At 43.2% G+C, this 11,549-nt stretch overlaps 1 protein-coding gene and 2 non-coding genes across 3 annotated transcripts; all 3 read left to right on the top strand.

Annotated features, from left to right (window-relative positions):
- The first annotated feature begins 4,052 nt into the window (after positions 1–4,052).
- Positions 4,053–6,220, top strand: LOC125529556 (cytochrome c oxidase subunit 3-like). The gene has a single exon (XM_048693965.1). It carries the CDS (start codon positions 4,669–4,671, stop codon positions 5,509–5,511), a length of 843 nt encoding a protein of 280 aa, XP_048549922.1. The 5' UTR covers positions 4,053–4,668; the 3' UTR covers positions 5,512–6,220.
- A 1,711-nt stretch (positions 6,221–7,931) lies between these two features.
- On the top strand, positions 7,932–8,005 carry TRNAM-CAU. The gene has a single exon. It is a non-coding gene; the product is annotated as a tRNA-Met (tRNA).
- Positions 8,006–8,135: 130 nt separating this feature from the next.
- Positions 8,136–8,209, top strand: TRNAN-GUU. The gene has a single exon. It is a non-coding gene; the product is annotated as a tRNA-Asn (tRNA).
- Positions 8,210–11,549: the final 3,340 nt, after the last annotated feature.

The following is an 11,549-nucleotide window of genomic DNA, read 5'->3' as shown; positions in this document are numbered from 1 at the left end:
AGACCCCTGATGTTCTTGGGAAGAAAGAGAGAAGGACGGCCCTGTAAGGGGGATCCTGTGTTGGAAGATATTGGTGGGTGTCAATTCTGGGTCAAATGACAAGAGGGCCGTTCAAGCAGATTAGAAGTAGATGTTGTTGAGAAAAGGTCAAAGTGCCACTATGGAGGTCGGAACAAGCATCTACCTACCAAGTGAATTGTGATTGAAATGACGATGGCAACAGGTTGAGCTCTATCCACTGAAATTGAATCCATCGATGCGGTAAAGGACAGAGCAGAAACAAATCCTCCATTTCCCTGCCTTGCGACCGAACAAAGAAGAAATGCTAGAGTGAGGAGACCTGTTGGTTGACCAACTGAAGGAAACGACGCCTCTCCTGCTTTGCTTACTTTTGGCCAGCATTCGTCTTCGGCTTACAGTAGCGTTTGCAGCTCTATTGGAAATCGAATTTCTATGTCCGTCCATAAAAAGCATCAACTTCTAGTGCCGCCATCCACCACAAGAGTAGGTAACCTGCTCGCTCTTTTCTCTATTGGGGGATCTAGGTATATCTTCCAACTCTCCTTCCTGCACACTGGCATACAAAACAGCCTCATAAACTGCATTTTGTAACTGAACCTCCACAGTTTTCAAACCTAAGGGTGGATCAAAAGGCACCGGTATTCTCTAATCTAACTTGAATTCAGATCAATAATCAAGGGGCACAAGAAGAAGGCAAGAGCGCGGTTCCGGCTAAAACCAACTCTGCGAGGAAAGCAGAACTCAGCGGTGACTGATCCGCTCGAACCACACTACTTACTTAGGCTCACTTACGAGAGCTCCCCTGACTCTGATCTCTGATCTAGTAGATGCGAGAAATCAATCCAACTCCATCTGATCTTATGATCTTTGCAGAGGACAAAGGTACTAGGGATATTTCCTCCATTTATATTCGTAAGAAAGAACTCCCACTATTCGTTTGTATCAGCCGGGTCTTGGTGAATCAAAAAAAGGCGTAGATAATGCACATTGCTTTTGAGTTTGATTTGAACTAACTAGTTTCCACGGTTCTCCAGGAACCTACCATTTGTTTGGAGTATAGCCAAGTGGTAAGGCATCGGTTTTTGGTATCGGCATGCAAAGGTTCGAATCCTTGTACTCCAAATTATGAAGACCCGATCGGATTTGTCAAGAACGAGCTAACAACTACAGGGGAAGCGGCTCAGTATCAACATACCACCTACCCATCTTATCAATGACAATCATCCGTTTGGATGAGGCCATTCTAAGGGTAGTTTAGGATTGGTATCTGCTCTCTTCCCACGGAGTTCTTGTCCCCATGACCAGTATCAGCAGAGGCAAGACCTGTAAGCATCAAGCCAGCCAAGAAGTAGAAGTTGGTAAAGATGGCACAAACAGAAGAAGAAAAGAACTTGGTTGGTGTTCTTACATACGGGAGACCTTCTATAGAGTGAGGCAAATAGCGATTTTGCTATAGATACTGGGATCAGAAAATGGTAGTGGATGTGGACGCCGAACAGGTGGCACGAAATGCTCGTTCAACGGACGGAGTCATACCACCGCCTCCTCCTGCAAACGAGCAAGTTCTAAGCTTTATCGATCTTCTCCGGCTCACGAAACTCTGGTCTAATGCCCGCCTTTAGAAAGGACATGTTTCTTCCTATTATTCATATCCGCTAGGGGTACGAAGGAGAAGGAGACCGGATGCGTTAAGCTAGTTGGTAAGAGTTCCTGTCATTATTGATAGTGGCCCTAGAGAAAGAGCTTACGCTGATTGTTCTAACTTCATTCATATTTGATTCCGCAACTAAGACCTTTTCCACATCTGTGCCAGGAGGGCAAGCGGTCAAAGCAGAAAGGGTTCTCGCTTCTCCGTCTGGAAGGACACCAAATGGACCAAATCCTATCGATCTTTCCTTACGACTCGACTTCAAAAAAAGGCCGCAGAGGCTAAAGGCAGTATCTTTAGTCTACCCAACTCCCTTGCTGCCTATTTCCTTCTATACGGTCATTCCGTGGGGCCACAAGCACCATCAATTGCATTATCCCCGGTACCACACATCACTCCAATCAGAATAAGCGGGAATGCTGGTTGGAAAGACAGAGAAATAGAATAATGAGAATCATATGGTCTGCTTGGGAAGATAAGCGAAGAAAGCTCTAAGGTTTCCCTTCCTGCATTCAGAGCTTATCAATTCGTCCCATTCTATATAGTGAAGCAAAGCTATCTATAAATCGAGCATATCTTTTATCCGGAAGGTAGTGGGATTTCACCCGTACTCGCCCTTCCACTTCACACTAATAAATTAGGCTGAGTGTATGCGCACATGAAAACAAACAAAAAATGAGTGAGCACTTTCTTTCTATAGACAATGGTCAAGTCTGCGATCCAAACAGTAATGAAAAGAATTCTCAAATCATTCGCGGATGAATGTGAAAGAAGGAAGAACCAAATGGCACTGCTTCCTCAAAGCGAGCTTCGGGTACCCGATCAAGGGACTAATGAAACACCAGTACATGTCATACAGAAGCTCCACTCATCCCTCCGCCAGCCCAACCTAAGTTTCTATCGGACTGAGCTATTCTTCAATCCAGTGCCCTAATCCTTTCGAACTTGGGTCCAGAAAATAGTGCTATTGTACAACCTGGGGAAGTCAAAGCACATTCTAAGTGGTCCGCATGGGTCGGCCCTTTCACCTCATTCTTTTCTGTTTCCACGCTCTGAAACCGGGTTCTTTCACTTCAATCTCTCTCATAATCAAGCTGAGATATGATGTTGTTTCATCCTAGAATTTTGAGAAATCCCTTGTTGGCTGGGACGGACCCTTAGTATAAGATAAGTCAACACAACAGGTTGTGTCAGTTTCTCAAAAGACATGGGCTCGCCTTTCGGGGTGACTAGCTGCATTCATTGGTTTGCTTTCTTCCACCAACTTCACAACCATCCTTCATTGATGACAGGCAAGCTCAACCATAGTTTCCGTAGTTTGGTTCAATTCATTCAGCATTTCCATTTCCAATTGGTAAGTTCTATTTTCTCCGACCCAAGGAAGAAGATCACAAGCGGGAGTCCCCTCTAGGAAGAGATGCTTTCCAAAGGCCGTACGCTACTGTTGAATGGCCAAATAGGGATTGAAACAGAGTAAATAACTAGAGTATCCCGTCGTAGTGGTAGCTGCATTTACGCGACCGGGTCCGAGCCACGGGACAAGACCAAATTGAATTGGATTTGTCACATCCGCGGATGGAAGACCGTAGATTTCTCACTTTCCCTACTCGGAGAGCACGTGTATGTAGTCCGCCTGTATCTACTTATTTATTCAGAGAGCGCCATTAATAGGATTCAGAAGTCGTACAAGCTATGGCGGAGCCGTTTACCAATGCACCCAGTTCTCCTCATATTTGATTCTTTTTTTGGTATCATTGGTTCCACGTACGTCTTTTGGGCGAGCTTTCTTCACTGTCATCAAAACCAACGCTCAAACCAAAGCTTTTCGAGCAGTTGTTTATTTCTCACTTTAGCTGCTGTCGTTTTCCTCTTCCTAATTAAGCGAGTGAAAAACAAGGGGATCAGAAGAACAAACAATAAGAATGAGGGATTGAAGTCCGTTTCCTTCGTATCGTATTTCAACGGATCGGGTAGTTCTAGTCTTTTTTGATTACTCCTTCCTTTTTCCCATCATTTGACATAACATAATTAAGAAACTGTTTGATGGTCAACGGAACGAGTAGAGAAGAAAAATGCCCTTATTCCAAAGGAAGTGAGTGCCAAAGTGAAAATAGAGTAAAGAACAAAAGAACGAAATGCAAGGGTTGCATCCGCTGTTTCAAGTCCGTACGGTTCCTCCGCTAGGTTATTGAGTTGGCTCCCCCGTTATTATTCATCAGACAATGCACACTTAATGGAAAAAACGAGGTATCTTTTTGGAAAACTTCTCTACTTACGACTTTGTTAGCGCTTTGAGGGCTTCACTATGTTCTCTGAAATCTTGTATAAATAAGAAAGAAGTCTTTCTCAGGAGATGACTCTGCTGATACCGAGTTTCAATGCAAAATGGCTCCTGCTTCTTCTGAAAGAAAACAGGGGAAAAATCAATATGGAGCCGTCAGAGGCTTATCTGGCCGATATGACTTCCTGAAATTCTTTCCAGATAAAAACCTAAAATGGAGGGGTTGGGGCTTTGGCTCCAGGCTCAAACTCTATCTTGTGGTAGACTGCCCTCCTAGGGAGCGCTTGGGCAACTAACTTGTGGGGCATGACATCCCAAATTCATCATTTACATTAGGAATTTCCTGACAAAAAGTCTTATGTGTATTGGATCCGCTCTTCTGTTAGCATGAACACATGAATGAGATTCTTCTTATTCTTCCTAACATGAAATTTTGCATAGAATGATTGTTCATGTTCACGCCGCTGAGGTTGTTCCCACCATTGAAGTAAGAGTCTGGGTGTGTTTTTCTTACTAATACGGAGAGGGTTCCGAATGATAAAAACCAATCCAAAACTTCTTCGTTTCGTTGGTAGAACCCACGCCAACTCTTTTCTCTAAATAATAGAGAGATCTTTTGATAGTCTCACTTCTATCAATGCAATGAAAGAACTATCCCTTCCTATTTGTTTTGTCCTAATGAGACAAAAAAGAGCCTCCTTCTTTACCACTTTAGGGGATGGGGGTGAAGGGGGGTTTACATACAACCGGGGCAAAGTGGTTTATGATTGAATCTCAGAGGCATTCTTATCATTTGGTAGATCCAAGTCCATGGCCTATTTCGGGTTCACTCGGAGCTTTGGCAACCACCGTAGGAGGTGTGATGTACATGCACTCATTTCAAGGGGGTGCAACACTTCTCAGTTTGGGCCTAATATTTCTCCTTTATACCATGTTCGTATGGTGGCGGGATGTTCTACGTGAATCCACGTTGGAAGGGCATCATACAAAAGCTGTACAATTAGGACCTCGATATGGTTCTATTCTCTTCATAGTCTCGGAGGTTATGTTCCTTTTTGCTTTTTTTTGGGCTTCTTCTCATTCTTCTTTGGCACCTACGGTAGAGATCGGAGGTATTTGGCCCCCAAAAGGGATTGGGGTTTTAGATCCTTGGGAAATCCCTCTTCTTAATACCCCTATTCTCCCTTCATCCGGAGCTGCCGTAACTTGGGCTCATCATGCTATACTCGCGGGGAAGGAAAAACGAGCAGTTTACGCTTTAGTAGCAACCGTTTCACTGGCTCTAGTATCCACTGGCTTTCAAGGAATGGAATATTACCAAGCACCCTCCACTATTTTGGATATTATTTATGGTTCTACCTTTTTCTTAGCAACTGGCTTTCATGGTTTTCATGTGATTATAGGTACTCTTTTCTTGATCGTATGTGGTATTCGCCAATATCTTGGTCATCTGACCAAGAAGCATCATGTTGGCTTTGAAGAAGCTGCATGGTACTGGCATTTTGTAGACGTGGTTCGGTTATTCCCATTTGTCTCTATCTATTGGTGGGGAGGTATATGAAAGAAGGGAACGAATAAGTGGATTGAGGAATAAAAGCTCGAAGACAAAGAGAACTTCTCCGGGTACTCAAGATATTGTGTTTGGAGAGGTGTAGATTGTAGATTCCAGCCGAGAAGACCAGGAAAAGATAAGGATAAAGAATGTCATATATCTCAGGAGCTAGATCACTTCCCGATGAACAAGTCAGAATTGCCTCAACAAAAATGGATGGAATTGGACCGAAAAAAGCCATTCAGCTTCGTTATCGATTAGGTATCAGGTGCATAAAAAGGAAATCAAGTTTGGGAAATGCCACCAAGGAAATGATTTATGGACCATAGTCATTGCTAGATCTCTTATTGCTTTATTTTCCTGCATCCGGACAAGAAGATCTATTTCTCCCTTCGGGGTGACGCTAGCTGAACTTACTTAGAAATGGTCAATTTTGCCTGCCTTGGAGTAATGATTCCACCATTGGATCTTAGAAACGGAGAAGTCGAGGTCGAAGCCTATCATCAAGGCTATCTACAAATAAAGCATAATCGGAAATGAGCAAATACAAATAAACAAGATCCGGAAGAGTTTCCGCTTTCGCACGCACCTGGACCGCTGGATTATGTTGAAGAATAAGACCTCGCCATGGCAGACTCTAGCTTAAAGGTAATGAGCTGATGAAACCAGAGCAAGAGAGGCACCGAAGCAACTCGAGAGATACTTTCTTTGAAATCGGGATTTTGGGGGTCTCGATGGAAGGCAAGGTAGCGCTACTGAATCCCCGTCGTACTGAAGCTGCTCCTCTCGCTCTCGATAAAGACAAGGAGGTCATGAAGGAGCTGGAGGGGTAACGTGGGGAGGATGGGCTGGAACCTGAAAACGCTTGCTTGCACCCCACCCTGGCCCTATCTTGCTCTAGCTTTATGGGGGTGATCGACGACGGCCACGCCGAGGAGATGAACGTCTCTTCAGGCATGAGATTATGTGGGAGACTTGAGCGCGTGTTGGACTCGCCCTACTATGGACATGAGATACATCTGGTCCCACTACCCTGTGTCATATTTAAAAGCTGGATCTTGTTGTTCATGGCCCCATTTCTCACTGCACTTAAAACAGAGCCCCCGGGTGTGTCGATATGTATGGAGGGCCGAATTCTTGTTGGCGTTGAGTGTACTAATTCTAAGATCTGCTTACCCGTGTGTCCTAAGATACTGCTGCTTTCCTTGTAGCCATGTCTGAAGCAAACAGTGCCTGGGTAAGCTAGTTGATCCCACCCTAGAGCTCTAGCGATTCGTATAAGTGTTGGTTTGTCGACTAAGCAGTCGCCTTAGGAGCACGTCATCAGTATCACACTTGTTATTCGCAAAATCTACCTTCCAAATGATTTCCAGAGGATCGAGCAAGAAAAGGAGATAGTCAATCTCTGTTTGATCCCGGTTGCTTTCTGCGTAGAGATGTTTGCTCGTGTCTGTCTTCCGGGTCATCTATAGAGGCTTCTGTTTGGATATAAAAACGGACGTATAGGTAGCTTTTAAGGTGATGTATCGTCTGCGGTTCTTCCCGCTGTACATCAATCGTTCACTAAATCGATGAGGAAGGTGAAAGTAGGGCCATCGACTGGGAAGCAAGCATGAAGGAAGAACTCTGGACTTTGGTTTCAAGCTGAACTATTTACTTCTTCTTAAACAATTTATTGCTTTCCATTCTACTACTTCTGCACAAAGCCAATGAGCATCAAACTTATTGCTACTTCCACTCCGTGAAGATTCTTGGTCGTCGTAGTAACACGTATCAAGCACCAGTTGAAAGACCCATTCTAGCTTAAAATAAGTCTTCTACACGATTCCTTATTTAGGAGCTTCCTGTGGTGAATTGGGATACCTAAGTATTTTAAAGCTATGGATACACCAAAAAGGTGGGCATATTGAGTCTCGAACTACTTGCTTTATGCGGCTCAACTATTGCCAGTCAGTACGGATGCATTGGTACTCCGATCCAATATCATAACTTTATTCAATCTCATATCCAGATCCAGATTGGGAGCACGGTCGCGAGTATGCACCTAAGGTGCCTCGCCTCTCGTGGGGAACGTATTGCATTTTATGCATTCTACCCCGCTTCAATGATTGCTATTGCCCCGCTTTTCTGACTCTTCTCTGCTTCTGAACTTGCCTGCTCTGTTTCCACAGGTTCAGAGTTAACACCTTCAGGCCATCTTCCAAACTACAATTGTATTTGCCAACTGGAATTCGGGAAGTAGTAGCAACGACGAGATTTCTTGCATTTTAGTACTCGAAAGGATGGATAATTCAATACTGAACTGCCCGAATCAACCTGAATCAAAAAATGATTTCTCGAATTTTAGTATAGAAAGCAGATCGAAAACCCCTATTTAATTAGTTCTTTCGAGTCACTCACTGAAGAGGGAAAGAAAGATCAGGGGAAGAAGCAGGGTAGAGGAATTGGTCAACTCATCAGGCTCATGACCTGAAGACTGCAGGTTCGAATCCTGTCCCCGCCTTATCACACGTCAGAAAGATACCCAGGATCCGAGTCCTGATCACCTATTTTTTAATCCCTGTTGTTATGGAAAGTGTTGCTGTGTCAAATCGAGATTATGTGGGTGTTCAGCTTATTAAGCAATTCGTTCGTCCTCAATAGCTCAGTTCGGTAGAGCGATCGGCTGTTAACTGATTGGTCGTAGGTTCGAATCCTACTTGGGGAGATTTGATTCATTCTTTAATGTAAGAATAAAGAATGGAATTAAAGGGCTTGCTTTTACCCTTAGGAGTAGAGTAGGTAACCCGTTTGCTATCCTTATTTCTATTTCTATTGCATTTTCTATCTCATTGTATCACATTGTGTTCTACGATTCCACTTCGACAAAAGGAAAGAGCATACCTAAGTTCAATAGCTTTACGTCCGCTATCCCGATCATGATTTTCCTACCCTCAGGGGGAAAGTAAAGGCCCTTTCTTACTCGAAAGCCGTTCCAATCAAGGCAAGAGCCAGAAGTAGACCGACTTGTAGATCGGGTAGCAATAGGCTATGACATAGCTCACTTTACCAAGAACATAGGGCGTAAGATCAAGAGGTTCTTCCACCGAAAGATGGGGATCCTGTCTCTCCACAAGGGTTCCCTTTCTATCGAACTGGCCTTGGCGAGTCGCTTTAATTCCACTGGAGGGTTGTAGCTAGACCAATTCTCTACATTGTTATTATTGTCCTCCCGACCGATCGATCACATCCTAAACTCTGTATGTCAAGCTAAGAGTAACCATAGTCTCAGCAAATAGATAGTCTCCTTCCTTTGTTACCGGTCTTCTTATAATGCCGGGCCACGCCCAGAAGTTTCCCTAAGTGACATGGCTAATAGGAATATTACAGATTTACTCAGCGTCCATTTTTTATTCCCGTCCATATCTGTTACGGTTTGTTTCCTAGAGCAGCACTTAGGAGCAGTTGGAAAATAAACCACTTTCAACACCCGGGCGCTAAGAGACATAGGATCTTGTAGAATCCGCCAGGCTTGCCTATCCAAGATAGCCAGATTCTCAATTTCAATGTCTCTAAATCCCATGCCTCCCTTATACTTCGGCATCGTCATCAAGTCCGACAAGACCCATGCCGTCTTCCTTCCTTTCTACTAAACAGAATTTGACCCTATTTCAGTACCACTTGATAAGCCCGGATCTGTCTGACCAATAGGAGATAGGCAGAAGAACAGCGCTAAGGATAGTTACTGAAAGGCAAGGCTTATATGAATATGCTTTCTAACAGTCTTAGTCGATTGAAAGAAAGGATTGCTATCCAAGCACGATAATAAGAATATAGATAGAGCCTCTATAACTCGAGCAAATGCCATGAGTGAGACTCTAGGACTTTCAGCGTTCATCCTATTTATGATAAAGCGTGTACTGATGTAGTCGGCGAGCATCCCATGCTAGAGCAGAAGAGGTTCTTTCTAAATCGGAGTATCGGGACTCATTGAACTTCTTGCACATAAGATTCAAATTAGAGTGTTGAATTCAGATACCGTTTTTGGGATCGATCTTCCTTTCGGGTCATATATGGATGTTATCGAGAATGAATACCGCCCTGAGGTTGTGTTGTTTCTCTTTCCAGAGCAGTATAAGAAAATATGGTCGTTACTTTTCAGGTTGCCCGTGGTTGTGCCTGAAGTTGACGGTCGGTATACTCGCCAAGCCTACCACTGTGAGATATGTGCTCTAAATGGGAGGTATGGACAACCGCATGAGATTTATGTAGTGCATGAGTTGTTGTGGGGGAGTCAACCGATCTCTAACCAGATCTAGAAAAAGAGGTAGCTATGGTCGAGTATCCGATCTCTAACCAGCCTTCGGTGCCTCTCGAATAGGATTTGTCGTAGACATGTGCCAATGACGCTTCCTCGTCACATGTTGATACAAGTAAGATTGAGGGTAGAACCTTTCCCCTCGCGCAGTAGCGAATTCTATAAACGGATTGTTCTATTTCTAAATCATTTTAGGAATGAATGAGAATTGTGTATGCATTGTACCTTGCCTTAAAGGTCTATTTTCTCAGAAAAGCGGTTTGAACATATAGATAATATGTTTTCTAGCACGAGCGAAATGAACATCACTGATCCAATACAAGATCAGACAGATTCAAACACCCGGCAGAAAAAAACCTTCTCTGGACATTGTATTGTAACAAGACTCCCGTCTAACCAATATAGTTCCACTCTTCATGGCAGTCTGCTTGCCGCACTTCTGATGTTAAGATCCTTCAATCTTTTTAAAACAGAGGAGGGGGATGGCTCGTACCACCGCCGGTAACCCAAACTACAGATAAGGAGGTTGCAGCCTTAAATCATAAACAATAATAACGTTGAAAGCAGGCGGACTATCTGCAGTATAGCGATTCTTTATTGTGGCAAACCCTTAGAGAATCAAAGTGGTTTCAAACCGCACCTATAATAGACTACACTATACAACGTCCCGCCCTTAAGTGAAGGATCTGGCATACCTTGATTGGTAATAGCCTACATGCAGGCTGTGTGGAGAGAAGGCTGACGTTAGATGACAACTCTAGTATAGTCTCAGAATACAGAATTCTCGACAAATTACGCCTCGAACTATATGTCCGAATTCCCCCTCAACAAATTATGTGGCACCCTTTAAGAGTATAAATCTCTTTCTTATAAATTCCAGGTGTAAAATAGCTCGTAAATTCATTAGGTAAAACATAGTTTTATAATATGCCCTCTTTCAGTATTGTATAAGGCGTAGTGTTACAGGTATAATCACGTTTGTAGTGATAAAGGTTGCAATCATGATTGCTAGTCCAATCGAAGCCATACGTTCTTTTTGAGCCAGATGCTCCATATCATATTGATTAACCTCAACTATTCGGCAAAAAGGTTCACAAGAAGGTTTATAATTGTTATAAACTATCTCCACAACATCTTCAGTCATCCAGTATGTGATTTTATTATAACCCTCTACTACGGAACTATAATGTTTGAATGGCTCGAACAAGTGGAGCTTCGTATCCTCTAGTGGTAGAGTAAGTGCATCTTGTGCACTAAATTTGTACCAAACAACTACCCCGATCCCTAATAAAACGAGGATATGGAAAGTGCAGAAACTACCCCCCTCGAATTTATGTGCATATGCCCTTGTTGTAACTTGAACTAATAGTCTTGTGTACCCTTCAGCAAATAGGGATTTCACCCCAGAACCATAATATGTGTTATGGATCTCATTCCACGACAGAGTTAACTTGTTTATACTCATTAAACCTAAAGAATTCATTATTCTATTCAAATTATTAACCGAATAATACCTATTTCTAATGGTAGACCACGGAATGGTCGAAGATGCAGGCCAATTTGCAAAAAGGGGCAGGGTTTTGTCAAACAATAACGATTTCTTAGGCGCCTTTACTATGCGAGTATTCGGTCTATCAAAAACAGTGTAATCAAAAGCACTTCCAGCTATGCGATGACTGATATCAAACCGGTATTTAGTAAAATACTCCCCTAAATACAGATAGATTATATAAGCTATCACGATTTCAGT

The sequence above is a fragment of the Triticum urartu genome, chromosome 1 (genome assembly GCF_003073215.2).
Source record: "Triticum urartu cultivar G1812 chromosome 1, Tu2.1, whole genome shotgun sequence".
Lineage (NCBI taxonomy): Eukaryota > Viridiplantae > Streptophyta > Magnoliopsida > Poales > Poaceae > Triticum > Triticum urartu.
Note: the sequence above shows the minus strand (reverse complement) of the source record. Positions and strands in the feature narration are given on the sequence as shown.

What these genes read in the sequence shown, in the direction of transcription:
- LOC125529556 (XM_048693965.1), top strand. Translation starts at nt 4,669, where the DNA reads ATGGGGGTGAAGGGGGGTTTACATACAACCGGGGCAAAGTGGTTTATG.